Below are 25,629 nucleotides of genomic sequence, written 5' to 3'. Positions count from 1 at the left end.
CTTCTTGCAAATGTGGAAGAAGAACGCAGGAGATGCTTGCTGAGTACCATGAGGAACTTTTTTCCTATTTTTCCAGAGGTGCAAGAGTATTTAGTGTGCAAGACTGTGTTCTTTGTGCAAATGGTTTGATCTTATATCTGAATGAAGACAAAGCCTTCAGAGTAGTGTATTCACATCTAATATTAGTAATATTTCAGATGTTGTATTGGGAATATTTACTTACAGTATAGTTTTTCATTCTATGTGTAATCCCTTACGTCTGAAAGTGGCATGAATGAGTATCCTGCTTATATATAAAGAATATGGACGATTTCTTGACATGACAAAAACGACATTTTAAGTTAAAAGTATAGTTGCAGGTGTCAACTCCACCAGTATGGACCCATTTACTCTACTTGCTGAATACAAGTCTTTTTTCAGGTGTGATCTTGGTGGAAGGGGGAAATTAAGGCTGGGGGGGTTTCCAGGCTTTTTGAACACCACTGAGTTATTTCAGCAAGGGAATGTGTTGTGGGTGTTTCAAGAGTTCTGAAATCTTTGGAATACTGACTTGAGGCAGAAGCAGTTGTGCTGCTTCACTGTTTTATAGCCTCACCTGTAATCAAAGTAAATGGTGTTTCCTAAATGGCATTATAGGGCAAAATTAAACAGCAGGAATTAAATAGGAAACCATTTATTTGCTCTAAGAATGGAGCTGGCACTCTCACGTGCCACAGCTTTTGCTAAGCTGCTTCTCACAACTGGGCAGCCTCATCTTTCTTCAGTGTGTGTGCATCATTGCCCTTTCTTTGAAGCTTTTCTTGTATGTCCACAGATACATGTATGCGGTCCTACCCTGTCGGCTCTCTCACTGTGCAATTTGCCATCAGCCCCCTGAATTTAAGCCCCACAGTTTAAACTCTGCTCAGACCTTGCCACATGTGAAAGTTCATGATGCCTCTTCTGTGGCTCAGGGGGCTGCTTCCAGAGAGAACCATGAGAAATGGGTTTGCCTTTGCAGAAGAAAAGGTGACTGCTCCAGTAACTGGTAGCAGGAGAGGCCATATCAGTTGATAGCCTTTGCAACTTTAAATTTTAACAGTCACCTGTTGTAAGGTGACTTCATGAGGTGCTACGCTTCTGTGGTAATGTGTGTTGTATGGGTCCGTGTCCTGTGGATTAGTGACTGTAGACATCAAGTGTAAATGGTTTACCCCTTCAGCTTCACCTCATAGGCATTCTAGCAACTTGGTTTTAAATTACTTCATTTGAGCACAAAATTTAAAGTGTCCTTATAAGCAGAAAGGAACCTTATAAAAAATGTAAATGGAAGTTGTACATTTCACTTTAGATAAACCAATGGCCCCAATTTAAAAGCAAAGCTGCTGCAACAGAGTATTTATTTGGAAAAATGATTAGAAGAGTTGATGTACTGAGACTTGCTATTATTCTCTCGTTGCTTAGCTCACATGAAGTAAAACAATTTTAAGGGTTTCATTTAATATTAATAGATATCCGTTACATCTTAGTGGTTTTATATGTCTTACAGAGTGTTTTACAAAGGTAATAATATAACGAACTGCACCATATTTAATGATGAAGTTACAGCACTGTGTGTGCATTCATGGGGCTGTTTTGATTCGTTAGGATTATTTTTAAGTCAGTGATTTATTCATTATTTACTTCTACCATGCTGTTTGAAATTTGACTTCTTGTCCTCAGGCTTCTCTTTCTTCCACCTCTCCTTGATTTTTATAGTCAAAGTATGCAACTTAGGTGAGAGATCAGTCACCTGGAGATGATCTAGCACTAGAACCTCTACCCAGAGCATGTCAGCCACCCCCTGCACTAATTAAGAGGTGCTTTGTGGAAGTTTAGTGGTGAGTATGGATGTAGGTCTCCTGGTGGTTGCTGCTGCTGTAATGGCAGACAGAATCAGTAGGGGCAGAAAGCAAGGTTAAAGCAGGACTGGGGGTAACTGAGCAGCTGGCGCATGGGTGATGCTTCTGATCTTTGTTTAGTACATTGTGCAGAGGTTTGCTCAAAGTCTCTTAAGAGCCATTCTTACATAGTTACGTTATTGGTAGGTTATGATAAAACTTGAGGTGGAACTAAAAAGGCTGTGATTAGCTTTGCTTTTGGAGAAACAGTAGAAATTATTTTGTGCTTGTTACTAACAGTTGAAATGATCAGAGAGGTTAGAGAGGTGAATTTGCAGAGCATGTGCTTTACATTTGTTTGTCACTGATGCACTGTAGTCCATCACTTTGGAATAGAATGGATGTGGTGACTTGGGACCATAATGATTAAACCCTTGCTGACATTTTCTTGAGAGCTTGAGAAGCTCTGTGTAATACCAAAACCTACACAGAAACATCTAGAGATGTATTAGTAATGTTTTAACAGCACTTTGAAAACACAGAGCAATAAAAAGTCATTAATGGCGATACTCTTAACTCTTGAGGTAGGATATCTGTCTCTCTATGTGAGAATTGGCATTTGTGTGTGCATAAACTATGCTTTTCTTAGACTATTGCTATCGTTATTGATTGTATAAAAACACCCCATATTGTGGTGGGTTTTTTTTTTTTTGTTTGCTGCTTTTTATATTGTAATCCTTCCAAAAGGAATGCAGGTATTATTAATAATAACTGGGTTTCTTTGTCAGTGAGGTGGGCTTACATTATTACCCCCCCCCAAAAAAAAGTCTTAAGTTGCTTGATCTGGGTGTGTGATAGCTGCAGTATAGGTGTGCCCTAAAATCTGTGTCTTAAAATAAGGAAGCTGTTAAAAAAAGAAGAGGCGTGCTGTTGCCCTCTTAGTGGTTAGCTCACATGAAGTAAACAATGTTAAGTGGTTCATTTACCATAGATTGCCATTGCATTTTAGTGACAACATGTCTTACATAGTATATTCAGTTTTTAATAATTCTAGAAGCCTCACACATAGGTCTGGATTTAAAGCATCAGCAGCTAAAAAGTAAAATTTCTTTACAAAATATCCTTGGTAGTATTTTTTTTTTTTCCTTAAAGAGAACAAAAGCTATTACCAGATCAGGTGATAGTGATGTATTAGAATGAAATGTGGAACTGGTGAAACCTTCTCTCTGACATTTCTTTCATAACATTTGATTGGGAGGATCATCTGCGTCATTGTATTTGGTGGGGATAAAATGTCTTTTGGACCTGTCAGGTTAGGAGCATTCTTAAGCGTCAGGTTAAATTATTAGTAAAGGAGAGAAAGGAATTTGTTTTAAATTTTTTTTACTTTTTTTTTTTTTTTTTTTTTTTTACTTTTTTTGCATTATGAAAGCCTTATGAGGATGTCTTTGCTTCCTTTGCAGATAGTAGGGTTTAGAATATCCCTTTTCTCCAGATCAGCTCTGTACAAATTGGCAGTGAATAAAAATGCAAGTGTTGGCTTCTCACTGATGCATTTTATTTGATTGCCTTTTGTCTGGTTTATAGTACCAAAATATTGCTCAGTGGCACCTGAAAAACCTTAAAAATGTTCCTCCTTAAACTCCAGCATTTTCGAAGTGGCATTGACAAGAAGTTGTATTGCTTTTCTGTCTTTGAATCCAGTCCCTGAGAATGAACATGCACTGAACAGCGTGTTTGTGTGCTTTTCTGATGTTTGAAGGAGTTGACTAAATATTTGCAGTTTAACACCTAAAAAGTATTGCAGTTTTCAGATTAAATTTGACCACAGTAAAATGCAGGTGCTTATAAGTGAATAGCTATTTAAGCCTGTTCTTAACAAAAAAAAAAAAAAAAAAAAAAAAAAACCCAAAAACAAATGGGAGAGTTAAAAAAAAGGAGTTTCTGTTGAGGAAAAAAAAAACTTTTAACTTTTTTTTTATATATGATTTTCTAAACTAGCTATGTGTCATAATTGCATGCTTGGGAGGGAAATCCTTAACTCACAAAAATAAGAAAAGTAAGATGTTAAATACAGCTATAAGGCATTAAAGATTGCACAGTCTAAATGTGCTGGAATGAACTACTGATAAAAATTAGCATGAAGGAGAGCAGAAAAATTTCCAAATCTGTGTTATATTTTGGCTATAATAATTTTTCCTCTCAAATACTTGTTGGGAATAAAGAGTACTGTCTGCTGTCTGGAGAGAAATGAGACACCTGGGATTACCCAGTGGTCCGTCAGCCTGTAGCCATGATGCCTTTCTCTTTTTCCAGTCCCTGTCACATCTTCTTGTGCATCAGCATGTGTCAGCTTTCCTTGTGTTAAAAGACTGTGTTCCTGTCACCTCTGAAGGAAGCAAAGTTAATGCAAGGAAAATGTTTTGAGAATTCCATTAAAGGCCTCTAACAAACCTGCGCAGGGCGCATACAAGCAATATTTTCAGGAGGTTTTATTTTAGTTAAATGTATGTGGATTTTCACTGTGATAGAAAAGGCACTTTGCCATGAGAACAGCCTCTCTGCCAAATGTCAAGTCCCTGTTCCGAAGTGTGGAAGCGCTAGAGATTCTCGCTGAAACAGCTGTATAAATACCGGCAAAGCTGGGTTTTCCCCGCCTTCACTCTGAAACGACTGAACTATTTTTGCTTAGACCTTCCAGAAAAAAATTGCCTGAGGCAAACATTCACAGTGGAGCTTCACAGTCCAAATAGTTAAAGTGGAGTCAAATTATAAGCAATGCTACAAGCTTATGATGTGTCTTACTTAAATATAGGTATTGATGTGTGCTCCTTGCATAATGCTACGACTCTTTTCTGTAGAAATAAGAAGAGACCAAATTTTTTTCTCTTGATAAGGAAATTGAAAGCTTACGTAAAAAATAGTGGTGAAGAGTGAAAAAAATAAATTATCTTTAAATAATAATAATATTCATAAATATAAAAAATAATCATTTTTAAATCATAAAACATAATTTTTGAGTAAAAAATGCACTAGTTCTCATATTTATTATGCATATTTTTCACTGATACTGAAAAAATTGAGAAGTTTATGGTTCATCATTCAGCTGCAAGATACCTGCAGTAAGTGAGGGATCATTAAGAGCAGTTACAGATCTCTTGTTCTTTCCCCGGCCTGGCTTGTGAGTCTCACATTCTTTGCTCTACAGTTTTCACTTCAGCAGCCTGCAGCCAGGTGTGAAGCGTGTTCTCCTGAGAGCTAGGAAATGCAAGTTTGAACCTGCTGATTCTTAAGTAAATACTTTAATCGTCAGCCTCTTAAATCTCTATAGCTTCCACTGCCACCTTTCTCCTGTTTTTTGGGTTGGGTTTTCGGTGTGTGATTTTTGGGGTTTGGGGTTGTTTTGTTGTGGGTTGGGTTGGTTGGGTTTTTTCCTTCTCCAAATAAAAATACTGAGTCAGTTCTCTACGGCCAAAAATACGAATTGGAGCCTAGATTTGGAGGGGAAATTTTAAGCAATGAATCCCAGTCTCAGACAACTGTCTAATCCGTAGCTACAGAAAAACACATGAATCTTTGAAACGGCCACATAACTTTCCCCATTCCTTGTAGAGGGATTTTCATCACTAACTAGCCTTTGAGAATTATGTTCCAGGAGCTGAATGACTAAATCCTCACTTGGTTATAGTATCCTTAAAAGATCCAGTAGGCATGACAGTGTGGGGAGTTACCCCATCCACCTTCTTGCGTGTTTTATTTTCCAAATAAAAATTCTTCTTCCAAATAAAGTTAGGAAAGAGGACAATGAGTGACACCATTCCAGTCTGGGAAAATTGCAGCCTGGAAAAGGGATGGCGTCAGTTGTACCTAGCAGGCCCCCAGCACCTTCAAGGGATCACTGAGGAGGCAGAGTTGGGCTCCTCACAGCAGGGCAGGGCGGGAGGGAGTGAGACAAGACCTACAAGTTGTAACGGGTTCAGAAGAAACGTTTTACTATGTGTTCCCATGGAGCGTGAGGCAGTGGAGCAGGTCAGCCTGGGAGGCTGTGCCATCTTTGTCCCTGGAGGGTTTGAAGCCCTGACTGGCCTAAGCCCTGGGCAGCCTGGTCTGACCCCAGAGCTGGCTCTGCTTTAGGTAGGAGGGTGGACTAGAGACCTTTTGAGGTCCCATCCTGCCTGTGACTCTCAGGCCTTTAGGCACCCAAAATCCCAATGTTCAGTGCCTTTTACAGTATTTTTATAATAGCAAACATATGGTTGACGTCTATTTCAGCCCCTCTGATCACCTCTATCTTCCCTGGAGTCCTTCTTGGGGGGAAGGTTGACATTTAGAATCTTTGTATTCTCTAACAAAAACTCTTTAACTTAAAAACTTTAACTTGGGTTTAAAACCATCAAAAGCTTTCCAGACCCTGTATGTATGGATTTAAGTTTTCAGTTCTCCGTATCTTGATGGGTTTTTTTTTTAAAGGAAGGGAGTGCTTTTTTACTGTAATCTGAGCTAACTAATAACTGTGTCATAATATATTAAAATCCCTTCTAAGAAGTATTCAGCTGAGTTTTTTTTAATGAAAAACTTAGATTATGTCATGTCTGTCTCTGACTCCCCAAGGATTTTTGAGTTCATCTTGGTTTCTAGGCTGTTTAGCTTTTTAAAAAAGTAGGTTAAAAAGCTTTCCTCTTAGTGTTGCCTTTTAATCTATAGACTTTGCTATTTTTTTAGGGCTGTGTAGGACTTCATGATGCTGCTGCCAGAAATATGATTCTTGATCTTTCTGTCTCGTGCATTCTTCACCCATCTACAAATGGAAAAAAAACAAACCACAACCGAGTAAGGAGTGGCAAGTCACTCCTAAAATACTATGTGAATACACAAACCTTTCAAAGTGCTATCCCTAGGCTGGAGGAAGCAGCAAAACACTGTCTTGAAATGTACCAAAAGGTGATAGAAGATTAGGAGTGGGAAAATCTTTTTTACATATGATACCCCCACACATGGCTGGTCATGCGTTTGTGAATATGGTCAAACACTCTCCAGCTAATGAGAAGCACAAACTATTCCATTGCCCTTACCAGTGAGAAAGCCAGGAAAACTTAAGATGACAGAGAGACTGCTTCACCCCTGATGGCCAATTACAGCATGCAAAAGAAGCAGAATGGATGAAAAGGCAGACAATATGTGTGATGGTGTTGTACAACTTGGATTGTACTGGCTATGCTGTGATTTTTAGTTTGCTATTTGCAATCTGGGTATAGAGCATACAGAGGAAAAGTTAAAAGAAATAAAAAACAATACCTGAATTTGGTGCTTGAGGTGGTTTTCGTAAGATAGAGATTTCTCAGTCTTAATTCTTTGTATTGATTTTTTATGGGAAGTTTCTCTATGAAATATTTAGCAATGTGAATGCAGAAAAGTGACGTAGGAATAAGCTTTTACTTCAGTGGTTGCTTCAAGGTTTCTGCAGGCATCCTTGGAAAGCAGATTATGTCTCTCCATTCTTCTTCCTTCCTCCTCCACCTTCCAGCAAGGAAAGTAATCACACCTTCCATAAAAATGCAGGCATTTAGTGACCCTTCTCCAGAGCACAAACCAATATAAACCAGGAGTAAACCCAGTGAAGCTCATGGCTGGGGGGCAAAAAAAAAACCAAACCCACAAAAAGAACCCACAATAGATTTCCACCAGGAATTAAATGTTGAAGGCAGAAATAGAAATACACAGCGGTGAAATATCCTGATTGCGTGTATTTCTTTTTCTGTTGTTCTGTTGCGCTGTCCTATATAATCTTTGTCCTTACAGCATTTAATGTTCTCTCTTCAAGAGAAAACATATTTATAGCCATAGTTAATATCTTTATTAATAGTTTAGATTAGGATCTGCCATAATAAACGTTTGAAATAGTTTCCATTATAATTCTTTATTTTTACGTATTCTAAAATATACAAAATACTTCTTTGGAGGGTGAAATTTTCCATGTTGTGAGTTGGAAAAATATATTTTTCCTCATTAATTCTCATGGGGGAATTTACTCAATGGGGAAAATACTTTTTCCCTTTGTACAATAATAATAATAAAGAAAATCCCCACTACAGTTTTAACAGTACTACAGGGAAAACAAGTTAAGGTTGAATTATGTGGTAAGATCTACTGCCTTTGCTTGCTCTGAGGGGAAAAATAAAGAAATAAAAAAGTTTCAAGTGATGGAAAAATAACATCAAACTGTTCCCAGTAACATCTGCTAAACTTATTAGCAGCAACTAATAAAACCCCACCCCTTTAATGACGTTGCTGCACATTCCCTTTGCCTGAGGCCATCCACAAGTGAGCTAGCCAGGTTGCTGCAGCTCCCGGCTGGTCTGTAGACCTTCGCAGATCCTTAGCATGCCTCTCGCTCACTGGGAAGCCAAGTGGCCCCAGCGTGTGTGAGGGGTCAGGGATGTGCCTGTCCTCTCCCCACGTGTGGTCAACAATGCTGGTGCTCCTCCTGTCCTCCACTTCCAGGGCCCTGCAGCCTCATGGAGCCAGCCTGCACGGAAAAAAAAAATACAGGTTTGTTAGCCCAGCATAGACTCCTATTGTTTTTTATCATCTTCTAAGTAGAGCTTTGCTAAGTCCAAGGGTAGGTTTTACCACGCAAGTTACAGGTGTTGTCGTGGGACAGTAGCACCGGAATGGCTTTCACATTTAGTCTTTCTTAACTAAAATAGCATCAAATTCATATGTACATTGAACTGAAAAGGAGGTTTTACTGGATATCTGGGTCTTGTGGGAGAGAAGTAACACACAAACCTAAAGGTACGTGGACAAACAGGCCCTTCTGCATGGTGTCATGTTGCTGACCCATGCCTGGAGAGTATTTCTTGCACCCCACAGCTCTCGGACAAAGGAGCAAAATAGGGGACCAAGTTTACAGGTGTGAAAAAATCTCTAAACCCTTAACATGTACATCACTGCGCATCACTTCCCTGGTCTTGAAGTGCTTAGGCAACATGCCTTTCCATAACCTGTTGAGTAGTTGGAGGTACCTACCACTGTAGCGAGCACTAATACCATTGCAACTAGTAAGGTGAATGAAGATTTACCCTCAGGGTGGTATAGGAAGCCATTTACGTAAGGAACATGGTAAAAGCCACAGTTGGATGTTTATCCTTACCTTGCTCTTCAGAAATGAAATGCAAGACACAGCCTGATTCTGCAGCCTTGTTAAGTGCACAGTTGTGTTTGTTAAAATCATAATTTTGGTCCCTGCTACTGGAGTTGCACCATTTTAAACAAGAAGGTTGCAAGATAAAAGAAATAATCAGAAAAGCCTTATTCAGATACTGTCTTTTGGGCAAGGCCTTCAGGCTCTCTGCTGTTTATCCTTCCAAGCCCATCACTCTTGTGGTCTTTGCTATGGCATTGCCTCATTTAAAATGGGTATCACAACTGCTAGCCCCTACTGCCCATGCAGCAGGTTGCTTGGGTTCTTGTGGAGGTGTCTGGGAGCTTCTTTTCTGTCCCAGCTGCATGGTGTCACCTCAGAGGCACATGTTTTCTCTAGTGGACCATGGCCTGTCTCATCACAGTTGGGTGTCTGTGTCCATACTTACAGGCCAGCTTGGGACTCAGATACCTCACACTGAAATTTTAGTGAATCTTTACTGTGAGGTGTCAGAGAAATTGTCAGTAGCTGAAATGGAAACTGTGCTTTATTCTAAACATTTAGTGGGGGTTCATTCTAAAAGTTCAGGTGTGTTGTTTAACTCACATCTGCAGCACAGAAGGAAAACACGTGCAACCAGTTCTGGTAGGAGCTCATTCCATCATATTCCTTTCACCTCAGTGAAAGTAGTCTGTGAATGTGAAGCACAGATGAAGAACATAAGTGCTAAGGTTTGCTCCTTTTGGTTTTGTTGAGGTTTTAGTAAATATCCAGGTATATCAAGTGAAGAGTTAAATTTGGGAAAGTATTAATGCATTGTTCCTCTTGCCAAAATTCAAGAAAAGCAAATATCTGTAGGGCAATTGTGCCATCTTTTAAAGTTGCAATCTTCCTTAACTTTTTTTGAGCGTGTAGCACTACTCATAAGATTTAAAGCACATTTCTTACTACATTGTGTGCATGGAAATGCATGTGCATACAGGCGAGGAACTGCACGGTCAAGCAATCGTGTTTTGGCCTAATTGGTTTGAAATGAGTGGACGCATACCAGTGTCCACCAGTTTGTCCTAATTGCCATTTTGTGCTCATGTAAGGAAGAAAATCCTGGTTCTGTTCAGTGGCATCATTCCCAATTGACTTCATTTGTTCCAAGAGTGATGAGGTATCTTGATTCTCAAAATAAATCAAGTAATGTGTTTTGATTTCTCAAGCCTCTGTAATTCCTTTCTTTTTTTTTTTTTTTAATTTAAAACCATTCATTTCATTTGCAAGCTCTAGGAATACTCTCAACCTTTACTCTCCCATAAGTCTTATTATTTGGCTTCCCAGAGCTTTCCATGCAAAAAATAGTGTAAACAGTATTTTTGTTTAGTAAAAAAAAAAAGTAAAAAACATAAAAGATTGGAAGTTGCCTCTTCTTAGACCTAAGCTATGAAAGAGGTGTAACACAATTGCACTAATTAAGAAGAGTGGTTGGTTTTGGTTGGGTTTTTGTTCTTCCCCTTAGCAAAGTGCCAAAAAGGAAAGATCAATACAGGAAACCCCATTTAACTCCACAGCAAAGGGAACTGGAAAAGATTCACTTGAACTCATATAACTGAAATGCTGGAGGCTGATGTAATTAAGTAAACCAGCTAAGAACTGAAAAATAACTTGATCAAACTAAGAGATTGTGAGTATGAAAGACTTGATGCAAGCTTCTGTGTCTTTTGATAGAGGAAATAGAGTTTGCTGGGAATTTGGTGATGAAAGGCTTGTCCTTTGCTGACAGTTAGTTATTCTGTGCTGGAAATTGTTGATTAATTTAAAAATGTTTGAATAGCACTTAGAAATTGCTGGAATATCTCTTGTTGCCCCCATTTTTTTTGTTTTTATTTTTTTAATAAATACATGTGGCTTTGGTTCCAAATGGCCCTTTAGTTTGAAATGTAATTTATTATTTAAAGAAAAGTGGTATTCATGCAGAAATAAAACTTTCTGTCCGCCAAAGTGTTTTAACTGGCCAAGTTATTTTTATTAATATTTTTGTGTTTGTTTTGTGTTATTTTTAATGTTTTGATATTTTACTGGATGACATCTTACTTTGTTAACATTTTTTACAGGACAGGACAACCATTTTGATAATTTATTGCAGATTTTTAAAAGGCTAAATACAGTTACACTTTTTTTAAGAAGAAATACATCTCTGGAAAAGCACGTCTTTATAGGTATTGCACAGTAAACCAACCTTCTCCTGGAATAACATTTGTATTTTATTTAAACTGAAAGCCCATTTTTGTCAGTTTTGCCCACACAGCATTTGTTTCATCAAAAGTGACCTCTTCAAGACAGAATTTAAGGTTCATTGATCACTGCCACATGTCTATAGTTGTCATTCCTTCTACCTCCTCTTTCTTTGATTGGCACCAGATTTTGAGTGTTGATATGGTTGACTTCACAGATTAATTGTATGAGATACCCTAACATGTCAGGATCCAGGCTAGACTTTTTCTATCTATGCCATTTTTCCTGAAGCTCTCAAATATAATTGTTGCTTGTTTCCATCAGAGTGTGGTCTTACAGGCAGCAGTGAGAAGGGGATTAGCTGGAGCTCCTTGGGTTTGTTTTGGTTGAGTGTGGCCTATTTAAAAATCAGCAGAAGGTCAGTGTAAATAAATAGACTTAAAAACAAAACCAAAAGAAGCGCCAGCTTTAACATTTGGCAGTACAGGTTTTCTGACGAGCCTATTGCCTTTTTTTTTTTTTTTTGAAGGTCCCTGTCCTTACTGAGCTGCTATAAACGTCAGTGACAGATCTCTTAAGTGAGACAGCACATACTGTACAGTGCAATAATCGTTCTTGAAGGCGATTACCCTGTTGAGCAGAATTGCAGCTTTTGTCTTTCCCAAAACAACAAATTTGTTACCGTCTTGTGAAGAAAACCTCAAAATATTAACAGTGTAAGGGATGCAAAGGCATTTGTGAGCATCTGTAAAGACCCTAGGACAATACCTCTGAGAGGTTTGAATTCCCTCTTTTTTGTCATTAAATAGTTTGGATAACCTATGGTGATCATTTACAGAATGAGGATAGTTAACTATTTTCCTCCTCATTAAGAAAGGCCAGAGAGATATGGTGCAGGTCTTACTGTGAGCACATCTTGCTTGGCCTTAAGTTCATGATCTCTAAAAGGAGCAACTGTTTATAATATAAGTTCAATTTTTTTAAAGCAAGGTGTCAAGTTCAAGCTTATAAGGAGTAGTCTGCAAGTCATGCATGCAGAAGCTGCATTTTGAACAGGACTCGCTGTTATTTTGGTTGTTCTTTGGCATAGGTGGAGTTTGGAAAGAACCATCCTGCATGCTCCGTACCTTCTAATCAGCAGGAATGCAATGTCTCATTTCCTTGTTGGGATGCTTTTAAAGAAACATGCTTCCCTCTGTAGCTTCATGAAATGGCAGGAGAGGCTGTGAGAGGAGAGGGAGCCAAGTGTGCTCTTTTCAGAAGTTCGATTCTGGCATTTCGGGAAAGAAGCACACTGGAGTTCTCTCTCAAAAAGAGGCAGCTGCGATAAAAGCCAAGTCTCAAGAATGAAATGGTGTGGGCCAAGCAGAGGTCCTTTGCCTTTGGGAAGAGCTGCTGGCTGCTGACTCTGTTCTGGCTCTGTCGTAAGGCACATCCTAGAAATACAGATGTGTAGGGCTCATTGAAATTTTCTGATGAAGGCATTTTTCAACAGAAAAAGCTGAGATTGCCTGAGTGACTTGTTTTCTGAGAAGTGGCTTCTGGCTTTAGGAGATGTTTTTGTTAAACTACAGAGCATATGCAAAACAGTAACACATTGATTTAGCTGTGCTGTTATGGTGCCTTCCTGGAGTCTATTTTAGTTCTTATGTTCACATTCTCTTCTCTGAGATGGGAAGTCTGTAGAGGGTCCTGAGAGACATGTCTTGATGCATGGAGCCATCTTGCACAAGAAAATGGGATCACAAGTACATAAACTCCAGTTCCCAGGCAGCAGGGCATCAATTTGCCGTTAAATAGTTGAACTTACTGGAATGTTTTCATTTTCATGAAACCTCTCAGTTTTGCCTCCTTTTTTTTTTTTTTTTTTTTAATTTTTCCCCAAAGCAAATACACAATTTCTCTTCACACGCACACACACACACACGCACACCCCTAATTTTGATGACAATGTTGCTTTTATTAAAATGTTGCTTGGAAAAAGGCATTTCAGCCCAACCTTGTCAGAGAGGTAGATAAATAGTGCAGCCCCTCCAGGAGATAAATAAAAAATTTGTGGGTTTTTGCTTGGGGTTTTCCTTGTTTTTCTTTGAGAGGATGAGATTTATTTAACCATAATGACCCCCAAAAAATCCTTCAAGGAGGTGATGGCTGCTCAGCACTCAGTTAAAGCACACTGGAGCTTACAGGTTTCTCTAGGGGACAAGACGAGGGCCAGACTGCCCGCCTGACGAACTTCTGTTGACCAGGCTGGATGCAGAAATGGGAACTGACCATCTTCCTATTTAAATTTCAGGTTTAGGTTTTAGTTTAGGTGTTTCTACCTAGATGTCTGACCTGTTTCTTCCTGAGGGAAAGATTGACTGGTAACTCCCAGTCCCTATGGATGGCAATGCTGCTTCATGTAGCATATGTAAATGCCTTTCCTGAAACAGCCTTGGCCGTCCCCTGCCCCAGGCTTAGCTTGGAGGGCAGGGTACAGCACTGGGGGACCCTGTGAACGTCATTTAGAAAAGAGGCAGAAGATTTGCGTCTTTAGAGGCTATTTCAAAGTTCAAGAAGTTATTTTCCCAAATTTCTTCAGCCAAATCTCACCTATGACAACAATGCTACAATGTAACAGACAAAGGAAAGCAATCCTTGAGTAAGGTGATGGGATATAAATAAACTATTAGTTGACCTGGCTAGCGCTGTGCTGAACTTTAGCTATATGTGAGGCTGCCTTCTCCAGAGCCACTTGCATGCCCCATTAGCAAGATTCCTAATGTTCCAGGAGGGTTTAATTTGAGAACAGTGGCATGTCAGCACACAGAGCCAAACCAGGTATGGTGGTGTACTCCCGGAAATAAGCTGCCCTGGCTGCCCAGAGCTCAGGGGAGTGTGCTGCAGAGTTGGCTTAGCTGGAGCTGCTCAACTCCAGCTGAACCGCTTAGTTCAGTAGAAGCCCAGCAGCCCTACGTGCATAATGGGATTGTATCTGAGCTAATAACCCAGCTTTCTACCTCTGTATGGCAAGCATTTCTGCAAGCCTATCCTATGCAGAACTAAGAGTTCGGTATTTATTCGAAATAAGCATTAAATTTCATTTTGCATGAACCTGACAACCCATCCATGAATAAGGTTTGAATTTTTGGGATCCCTTATACCGTGGGATGTCTTAATGGACTCAGCTCATGTCTTTGGACACTCTCAAATACCTGCAGGATCAAAACCCAAAATCTTAAGGTGAGATTGAAGTAAAGAGAACTTTCTGTTATGTGTAATTGGCTGCAGGAGAAGTGTTTCAAGTAAAGACAGTTCAGGCAGATGTTCGGATGCTTTTTGTAAATCTTCTTGATATTGTGAAGAATTAAGATGATATTGTTGATTTAAATATGAAATGCCTCCAAAGGCATATCAGTATTTTTTATAAGCTGTAATATATTTCTTTTAAAAAACTGTTAACCTGGGAAATATCGGTTTCCGGTAACAAAAGGAGACCATCAATTAACAGAAATAAATCTATCACAGTGATAACTAAGGGTTTTTGCAATTTTCTACATAAGTTTGTATTTCTACATTACAAATAACTGTATTGACGGGGAGGCTTGTTGGTTGTGTCTTATGAGTCAGACTTGGAGATAAACAAAAGATGAGTACATTCCTCTCCTCCTCACTGTGTCTTCTGTAGCCTCTTTTATTTGGGGCGTTTATCCATGGAGAAGAAGGAAATCAAAACGAGCGCTAATGAAATTGAGTATGGTCTTTCATTGCTCAGCCAAATTTCTAATGAATAGATTTCTCTGGGTCAGTGCCAAGATCTGTGTGTTGCTTTGGACGGGTCAAAGCTTTACGGTTGTGTATCTTCATGCTGCAGTGGCGTCTGGAGAGAAGAAACCTTAAATGTATGAGTGGCAATCATCTGGTTATTTGTGGCTTTGTAACAATGTGTGTAAAGATATGATCAGACGCATATGTCAGAGTAATTCCTGTTGACTGATTTCAGGGAAAATGCATTGTAGATCCAACTACTCGGTGTGCTCAGGATTCTGATACAAAGGTAGCTGCTGTGAGGGTTTTTTGGAGGCTATCAGACTATTTATTCTGCAGTCAGGCTAATTTTCTCTGGTTTTAATTCATGTAAGAAAAGTCATCTTTAGAAAAAAAAAAAAACCCAAAAAACAGCACCCCTCCTTTCCCTTCCGTTTCCCAAAGCAACTGTCTGTATGTGGGAAATACCATGTTAATGTCTTAAATTAGCAGGATGCATCCAGAAACAACATTTGTTAGTTTCTTGATTGATTTTTTTTTTTTTTAATAAAGTTCAGTTTACCACAAAGTACGTCATTGCTGAAACTGAATTTTTGTACGAGGTTTCATCTTTACCAACTTTCCTACCGCCAAGTTCTGAAACTGCTATTTTAGAAATGCTTTTAAAAGTGTTATGTCGGGGTTTTTTTAAACCCACAGCTATCAAAGTTTCTTGATTTATTGTTATCACGGCCGCAGCAGCAATACAGATGTATTTTGAGTACTCAGACAGGGATGAAAATGGTGTTAACTGTTGCCATGAATGTCGGTATTGTTCTTGATTGTATGGTGATGATTATGCAAAAAGAAGCACAGGGATTTATTAATTATTCAGAAACAAGTCTGTTTATCCAGAAGATGTATAAAGTTCTACTGAAAGTAGTGCTTTCACTGCCTGCAGTTGCTAACCTTGGTAACTAAAGCCCTCACAGCTACCAGTGCTTCCAGTCTCCTGATCCATGGCAGAGAAATTTGAGCCCATTTTACAGACGAGGGGTTGAGGCAAAAAGAGACTGAATGGCTTCCCAAGGCGATACGTGGCGTGTGTGACAGGACTGGGTGCTGGATACAGCTAGTGTTGCCCTTGGCCAGAATCTTAGCAGAAAATGATCATCCTTTCCAAAGTAGATGATTTTTTTTCTCACCAAGATTGCACGATTTTCAGTAATTTGTTTCCTCCCGTTCTTTGTGAAGTACAAACTGTTATAATAAAGACTAGAATACTTGAGGAAGATGTCTCCCAAATTAGCAAGCAATGGTTTCATATGGAAAACCAGCATCCATGCCATTGATGAAATATAGCAGCCCAGGAGAATAAAAGGTTTACCGGGGTTCGAAAGACCTCCATTTACATAAATATGCAGAGACATCTGTTACAGTCATGAGTGACCTGCTGGTTTAAATCATCAGCAGGGGAAACTTGTAGTTGTTCAGCATTGCCTGCAGTAGCAGGTGCTACTTTAGGCAACAGGAATTACTGAAGAGGTTTTCAATGAACAAAGACCTTTCCGCTTGCCAAGAGGAGACATACGGGAAATTGAAACAAACGGCACACGCCTACAGTCTTTCATTTGTCATATGCAAGGGGAGCGCAGTGTGTGCTTCTCCGTCCAGATCTTTACATGATTAGTTACAGCTATGGTGTGGCTGACAAAGTTGCAAAGTTTATGTCTGAGAAGTACTTACGGCTTTTAAAACCAAACTACTTAAGTCAGATTCCCAAACAGAAATGAATCATCAAGATTTAATGGAAAATGTTCAAAACAAATTTATCGTCTAAAACCAATGTTTTTATTATCAGAGTATGGTCCCAAAATAGTAATGTAAAACTGTCATCCTAAAGGTTATGAATCCTGAAGTGAATAATTGAAGTTTAATTCTTGCTCACCATTAATCAGCAGAGGCACTGTGACTTTATATAATGCCAGGATATTTGTATTCCTTGTTGGCACAAGGTATATGGCATTCTTTCTGTTTTTCTCTCTTCCCTCTCCCACCTCATAAACTTTCTAATTTCATCTTAAATTTAGATTTGTTTCTATTTTAGGGGAACTTTTTAAGTTTGCCGCATAGCAGGATTTCATAAGGAAATAATCCGTCTGTTCAGTGAATGAACTCTGGACAGAAAATTAGATTACAGATTTGGGCTGCAAAAAAGTTATGATTCGGCTTGTTATACATGCTTGCAGTTGCCAGCAGTTCTGAATAGAAAATGCTTACACAGTAAAAAGGAGTGTCCTAAGAACCTGTAGTAAAGCCACAGAAGTAAAAGAGTTAACATTTGCAAAGGCTTCCAAGGCTGAACATGCTCCCTCTGACTCTCTCATATATGTTAAATACTGCTCTTCAATTAATGTACCCTAAAAGGAACAGTACAGCTTGATTACTTGATTCACAATATTTAACTTGTGCCTTACACTAGGATATAGCAGCTCTAATAACTAAATGAGATCTTTAAATAACAAATAACAAATTTCATAGTAAATCAAGATAAAACAAACCCTGTTCTTTTCTTTCCCTTTGAACAGAGCGTGGATCACACTTCTCGTAAACCTCATCATATTGAGGTTGGGCTAAGATGAGCATAACCAGTGACGAAGTGAATTTCTTGGTGTATCGCTATCTCCAGGAATCGGGTAAATTTCTTGTCTCTCCTCACAACTTCAGGTCATAGAAGAAATGGGAAAATTGGCTTTTTGCATGGTGTTGCCTTAGGAATGTTATGTTGAGTGTTTCAGACTGATAGACTAAATATTTCTTGTGCAAACTTATGTTTCTTTGAAATCATGTTCTTGAACATAATAAAGGTGCAATCATACACAGGTACAAAGTAAACATTGCAGTTAAGCAGAACAAGAAAATAAATAACATTATGTTAACAAATGTTTTTGTAGAATTGCATCATCTCAGCCAAGGTAATTTTTGGCAGCGCAGGCACAATGTGCATGGATTTTGTATCTTTTTTTCTAAGCTACTTGAAACAGTTCTCTCAGATATTTATGAAGTAAAGATGGATTATCTAAATTTGGTTTATATTGGCTGTAAATGGAAATTTGGGTGCAGGCATCTGATGTTTTAGTTTCATTACAGGGTAATTATGTATGTAAACTGAGCTGCAATGTCAGTGTGGCTCTGTCTTAGTATCACTTCCAGGTCTAGCTGTTTTCATATCAGAAAATGATGTTTTTACAGGGCTTTTCATTTTAGAAGGAAAGCTTCATCTTTTCTTCGAAAAAGAAAAAAGGCACTTGAAATGTAAATTTAGTGTCTCTTTTGTTTCTATAGTCTTGATTCCATTCTTTGACTGCAAGAAGGTCTCTTCACTAACGGAAAATGTTCTGTTAGTGCAGAGATGATGGGGAAACGGGATACGTTGACAAAGGATTTGTAGCCAAGATCCCAGTTTACTTGGGATTGACCCTATGTTCTGGGCTGGTAAAAGTAGAATTGACTAAAAATATTTGGTGTTTCATTTGTTTTGCTGAAACAAATAAACAAACAAACAAACAAAATCTGTGAAAAATACATGTCTTCCTGTCAGAAGACTTGAAGCCAGTTTTAGTATACGCCCTGCAGACTTGAGAGATGTCTTGCACAGAACACCAAAATCGCAGAAGGCAGAAGATACTGGGCTAACCTGCTTCTGTTGGTCATTGTAACTAGCATTCATTAGATACATTATTTTGATTTGTTTCTTCTACTTCCAAGACTATTTCAATCCCAGGAACCAAATCCCTATTTAAGGACTCCTCACTGAAACTGAGAAGATTTAGAATACTTTCAGGATTAAAACTTCTTCGAGAGTCCAGTTGTGGCCTGTGGAAGTAGCTGTTTTCTCGCATTGTATTCCTCTTTTTAACAATAGAGCTTATAAGAAAATATTCTAGTTGTGGCATACAATTAGATGAAAGAAAGGCAGGAACTAAAGAAACTATAATTTCATCCAAAGTTTATTTTTAAAAATAAGCTATTGGGTACCACATTGGAAGGGGCTTTTGAACATTAAAGCAGTGCACTGAGGGACATAATGGAAGGCTAAAGAATCCTGAAATTGGTTATATTGGTTATGTGTTGTATTTGTACTGTAGGAGATAATACACAACAGACAATTAATACAGTCACTTTTCCTGATGAGAAAAGAAAGAAAATCAGCCTCTTTTACTCCTCTTGATACGTCATTAGATGGGTTAGTGTTATGTAGTGATTCACGATGGAGGCTTTGCAAAATCAGTCAAGAATGGTGGTATCGGCCAAAAGTCAGGAAAAAGTTCTTCTAGGTAACACGTCTCCCAAAAGCAAGCAATCACTTTTACCATTTTAGGGAGCGGTAAAAAGTACAAATTTTCATATTAAATGTAAGTTGTACTGCTCTTATCTTCTTCACTAAAGGGACAAGTGTTTTTCTTCTGTAATACACACATACTAAAAGCATTTACAAAAGCATTATATTCCCCTGTTCTGTTGTATTTTACCCATATAAGAGAGTAGAAGTTGAGGTTAAATATTTGAAGAAATATTCAAAGATGCTTGAAAGGGAGCATATTGAAATCTAGACGCCTAGGTATTGATTTAGTAGATACACCTGAGAGTTTGCTAGTAACTCCATTCAGCAAGTAAGAGCTATAACCAATGATAAATCCACTAATCTGTTTTAAAAGCTTCTTAAATTTAGTTTGGCTCTTCTTTCATATTGTCATTGTTTTTTCCAAATAATTTTTTATATCTCTATTTTCAGATAAAGTAGGGTAATAAGACAGAAATTGTTATACAGCATCTTGCCTTTCCACCTGCTAGTATAAATGCTGAAAGATGTAACAGCAGATGAAAGATGTTTAATCAATAGCTTCAGAAATAAAGCATGGCAATTTTAGAGGGCTAATATTAAAGACAGTTTAAATTCAAACCCCTACAGTTTAAGGAGTTTGCCAAAACAAGGTTAATATATTGATTATTTACTAACATTAGCTGAACCCAAAGCTTCTAAGAATTGTATCAAATGCAGCCATAAAGGTTGCCAGGAGGACCATACAAAGGTTCGTTCTTTTTTTTTTTTTTTCAGGTATCTGTCCTTTAATCTTATCCTATGCAACTTAAAGGCTTTCCCATAAAACCTAGGCGAGTAGTGGGAGGAAGAGAGAAACAACAAAAGGAAATGCATATGGTGGAAAAACTATATAGAAAGCAAACTGTCCCTATAGTACTTCAAGCATTTTGTGGCTGCAAAGCATAGAAGCACTTGAGATTATTTGAAACACTATAACAAAGGTACTGATGGGTGCTTTACACTTCATTATGAAAATGCTGGCAGGTCATTCTAGTAGGAGTTCAGCTCTTCTAAATTTGAAGTTAGAAGTGAAATTCAATAATGTTTCCTCCTTAATTCACTGTCAGTCTAGAAAGCTTTCACAGGAGTGTATTAGTGGAGGTGAACTGTCTAAACCATTATTGTTGCTTTTTAACAAATCTTGGCATACCAAGGAGAGTTCCAGTGAACTGGAAAAAGTAAATGTTGTGCCAGAAGTTTTAAAGGTTAAACAAGACGATCCAGGTAACTGTAGGTCAAGCAAAATCATTGGAAGGTTGAAACTAGATACTTCCAACAAAATAATGGAGAGATGACATCATGCCTAATGCCAGCCAGCAAGTTTTTGTGGATAATAGATCATGTCAAACAAACTTGATACTGCTTTTTCCAAGATAGCAGATGAAGAGATAGCTGTGGTGACAATAATTATATTTAAACTACTTTATGACATTTACTTAGTCTTGTTGACACTGTTTAAAAACAAAATTAAATGACACTATGTAAAATCAGTGTAATCCAGGGTTACCAAATGGATTTAAAATGGGCTAACAGAAGCATCTTGAAAAGCGATTAGAGTTGGGGAATATTCATCTCAAAGGTTGCTTCTAGTGGGAACTCAGAGGAATCTGTTCTTGGCATAATAGTGTTCAATAGCTTTATCAGTTACCTGGAAGGAAATATAAAATGATTCTCAAGTACATTTGCAGATGGAATTAAATTGTAAGTTATACCGAGTGAGTTATACCGACTGATCATGTGGTTTAACAGAAAAAAGTACAGCCAGGGAGACTGCATTGAGTTGCCTGCTGCTGGGAAATCAGGCCGGATAAGATGCCTGGTCCAGAGGCAAATGCAGTCAGATCCCTCCAGTACAAGACAGGACTTGGACACGTTAAGGCTCTAACTGCTCAGCTGTGTTAAAATAAGCAGCTAAATAGTTGCCTCTTCACATAGGTGACTGTCTCAGGGCTTATTTTTTCCCAGAAAAACAAAGCGGTCAGGCATAATTTCCATTTAGGTTTCATGGATTGATGGCATAGGAATTCCACCACTAAGGTGGCTAGGTGTTGTCACTTCCACTGTAGGACCATGCATGGCCCCCTTCTTGAGGTATAAAGAAATTGAGTGTTACAGTTTCCGTTTAAGATTGTTACTTCCTATCCAAAAGTCAACTCCTGCAATGTTTAGTTTGTCTCTTTTTGAATATGATCTTTTTTGGTACACAATTTTAAATGTCCCAATTACTAGAAGTGCTGGGTACTTCCAGGCATTGTTTATCTCAGGAGTCAACTTCTAAGTGTCAGGTTATATTTATTTGGAGATGTCTTGATTCAAAGACTGCTTTTAAGTGAAAATGTTGGCCTCAGTAGAGATAAGAGCACACAAAGTACTCCTATGGTGGACATAGTTTTACCAACAAATCAGGTGCAGTGACAAAAGTGAAAGAAGCCATACCAAAGAAGCCACAATTCTGGCATCCAGATTATGTTGATTCAGCTTTGCACCTCTTCAGACTCCTGAGAAGCACACTTTTGCTTGCACCATCTTCGCTGCTGACATAGTCATTCTCTTAGTTTTCTTCAGAGTGAAGAGCTGTGTTTCAAAAAAAATAACGTATAGAATTCAGCATATAGAGCATTTTCCCATGTTTTGTCTGTTCAAAAGAGAAACAGATAATTATTTGTCTCTGGAATGAAGATCAGAGCAATACAATGCAATGGGAGTAATAAGGATTCCAAGAAAAATTGAAAAGAGGTTGGTGGCAAAACCAAGGGAAATCAAGTGTCTCACATATATTTTAATCTAAAATGTACTGCCATCTGTTGTGACAAATCCTGTCGTACGTCCAAATATCACAATAGATTACCTTCCATACCCAGGCCAACATGTCAATTAGGTTATTAATGCTTTTTCAGATTCGGTATTTTTGTTGCATTGATCAATTTAATTGTGTTCCTTTTCTAGCTATGCATGTTGCAGGATAGAATCTTTGTCTGTAAATCAGCTCCCAGCTGTCTGTGGCTTATGCGCTCTGTAATAGGGCTTTTATTGTAGTGGATGTCTGGCAGTGACTTGTTAGAGTTAAGGTTGTGTAACAGTTTCCATTTTCTGCTTGTACTTTTACTGTTCAGTTTGAATTTTTCCACGTCTTATGACATACACTTGATAAACTGTTCCTCAGTGTACAATCTGTACCATGTCCAAGACAATAAAATCACTAGCTAGATGATTTTGCTAAAAAGATGTCAATAATGACATTTTTAGCTGCTGACTTGGGACAATTTACCATTATACTTCAGAATTGTATGTTGTTTTCTTCCCAACCATAAAAATTAAGGCAGCTAATAACGTCATTTTCCTCCTGTAGATTCACGATGGTGGCAGCATGTTAGTCTGTTTGGTTCATGGTGACAGATTTTCCTTATTTTCCTAAAAGATAAAGATTTTCTCTCAGTTTTAAAGCCATAGACTCACGGACACATAGAGTATGAAGCGTTTCTGTGAACCCATTACTAAATCCTCTGTGGAGTTACAGAATCATAGAATAATTAGGGTTGGAAAGGACCTTAAGATCATCTAGTTCCAACCCCCCTGCCATGGGCAGAGTTAGGCACGTGCAATTAGGCATAGGTCTTTCCTCTTAACCACATCCAGGGCATCTTATTCTGCCTCTGGAAATTACAAGATCCAAAATATGGATATTCTGAAGCTTTTGGGATTTCATCATTGTGATGTTGTCCAGCTAGATAGTAGTAGTAGGAAAAGTACTAATTTACAATTTTTTTGAAAAGGAAGCAACAAAATTTGAAGGAAAATACCTTCCTTATGTCTCATTTTCTTTTTTAACAAGGGAGTTTTATACAAAATGTAAATATCGACAAGTCCTCGGGCAGTAGGGAATGACTGAAGATCAGTATTCTGTTCCTTTGAATTTGTGCCTTATACAACAGTCTTTACTTACATAAGCCTATGTAATTCTTCTATGAAGTCTATATTTTTTCTGCATGTGAGGTACGTTTAGAGTATTTTGAACAAATGTGTAAGGCACAGAGTTCCTGAGTCATAGATGACAGAAAGAAGTGCATTTTGAAAATAATTTAGGTTAAGCATAGCATAAAATACTGGCATATATAGGTCAGCTAAATTTGCTTCAAAGCTGCTTCCTTTGTGTAGGAAGGTTGCTGCTGGGTAGAAAGGGAATGTACGCTGCATGGGTTTTGCTTAAATTATTAAAATCTGTACCTTGAAGAATGATTCATTAGAAGAATTAATCATCAATAAAGGTACTCGTCCAGTGTGACAGTAAAAACCCAAAGTGTGCACTGATGGTAGAGTCAGTGGATAACAATTTTCGTTTTGACTTTTTTAGGATTTTTTCCGATTTGGCTTATTGGAGTCGTAGGAGAGTTTAGGCTGGATAGTATCTCAGGAGAGGACAGAATCAGAGAATAGTTCAGGTTGGCAGGGACTTTTGGAGATCATGTAGTGCAGCCCTGGGGCTTACAACAGGTTGCTCAGGGCTATGTCCAGTCGGATTTTGAGTATCTCCCAGGGATGGAGAGTCCACACCCTCCCTGGGCAGCCTGTTCCAATACTCGATCACCCTCACAATAAAAAAACTGTTTCATTGGAATTTCATGTGTGTTTCAATTGATGCTCGTTGCCTCTTGTCCTGTCACTGGGCACCACTGAGAAGAGCCTAGATCTCTATTTTTTGCACCCACCTCAGGTACTTATGTACATGGATGAGGTCCACTGTGGGCCTTTGCTTCTCCAGGCTGAGCAGTCCCAACTCTCTCAGCCTCTTCTTCTATGCCAGATGCTCCAATCTATTGGCCATCTTAATGATCTTTTCAGTGAGACTCCCTCCAGTATGCCACTGTCTCTCCCACACTGAGAGGCCCAGAACTGGACATAGTACTCCAGGCTTGTCTCACCAGGGTTGAGTAGAGGGTGAGGATTCCCTTCATTGACCTGTTGAAGCACCTCACAGCACAGCTCAAGATGTTGTTGGCTGTCCTTGCTGCAAGGGCACATTGCTGGTTCACATTCAGCTAATCTCCTGCTCAGCACTGGAGATCCTCAAAGATCTTTTGAAGAACCTATACATAAAGGTGCTGTTAAACACGTAGTCACTGGAATGCTCTTGTGGTAAGGATGGAGACCTCTTGTTTGCTGAAGGAAAAAAATACATCCTTGAAATGGCATCCGGCCAGCCAGAGATAAAGCACACATTTTAGTGTTGTTTCAGTAAAAGCCTATGGCTGCATTATTTGTGTCTACATAAGTCTTATCACTGGCTCTTGGTCCTCCTGTATTCTACCTGCAGTATAGAGTAACTGTAGTTCATAGACTAGACTCAGCTGCACTGATGTAAAGATGCTTGTGTGCTTGCTTAGCTTCGTTTTGCACAGGTACTTTGGTGCTAGTGTAACTGGGTGTTGAACAGGTATTCCTTAGTAAATAAAATAGTACATTTTTTACGGAAATGTGTAGAAACTGCGTGTTTACACCTGGCTTTAAAGTCGTGCCTTAATTTTCCTGTTTGAAAGCAAAGTTGATACTATGTACAGTATCTACCTCAAAAGCAGATGCTAAAAGGTTGTAATGCTAGTATGTATTGAAATCCTCTAAAGAAAGACTATTACAGGTGTGCTGGAACAATATTTGTCATTCTTTTTTTCTTATTTCAAAGTACTGTTTATGAATTTATAGGTGAATATGCATCTCTCAATGCACTACAAATGAGACTGCTAACTTCATTATTCAGGGACTGTTGTTAATTAGTGTTAAGACAGAAGGCAGGGATTCTTGCACCTTTCCAGCTGTATGATGGTGAGGCTTTGGAGCAATAGAGACTATTTTTAATTCTCCTGGTTTAGCACAGATCTGATTTGTGAGCATGCAGCCCTATTTGTGTTATTTAGGGTCAGCCTACTCAATTAAACTCAGCCTACTCTTTAGGGCCAGCCTACTCAAAATAAAATGACTTAAGCTTATGTTCCAGATCTATGATATACTGGAAGTTCTATATAGAACCAATATTTGTGACCTTTCATTATATATTTCAGATAGATAAAGCCATGATGTTGTTCTAGGAGTGAAATATGTGTTAAAGTGATTCTTTGATAAAAACGCTTGAGAAATTTGACAAAACAACATTTTGTTTTAAATTAAAGTGTCTCCTAAAAGTCACCACAGAGTGAACATTCTTATCTAATGAGAAACCATCTTTAGCTGTATATATTGCATATAACGTAACCTCATATATATAGCCCCAGCATAATACATGCGTAGTAAAAACAGTG

The 25,629-nt window shown here is 38.4% G+C and overlaps 1 protein-coding gene across 4 annotated transcripts in view; it reads left to right on the top strand.

Annotated features, from left to right (window-relative positions):
- TBL1X (transducin beta like 1 X-linked) overlaps window positions 1–25,629 on the top strand; it is a 196,343-nt gene that overhangs the window by 124,095 nt on the left and 46,619 nt on the right. For all 4 annotated transcript variants that reach the window (XM_065677477.1, XM_065677473.1, XM_065677474.1 and 1 more), the window contains one exon: window positions 17,544–17,651. In XM_065677477.1, the coding sequence (XP_065533549.1) occupies window positions 17,594–17,651 (58 nt within the window). In that variant the 5' untranslated portion in view covers window positions 17,544–17,593. The remainder of the gene's footprint in view (window positions 1–17,543; window positions 17,652–25,629) is intronic.

The sequence above is a fragment of the Lathamus discolor genome, chromosome 4, assembly GCF_037157495.1.
Source record: "Lathamus discolor isolate bLatDis1 chromosome 4, bLatDis1.hap1, whole genome shotgun sequence".
Lineage (NCBI taxonomy): Eukaryota > Metazoa > Chordata > Aves > Psittaciformes > Psittacidae > Lathamus > Lathamus discolor.
The sequence above is the reverse complement of the archived record's forward strand: the minus strand, read 5'-3'. Positions and strand labels throughout refer to the sequence as shown.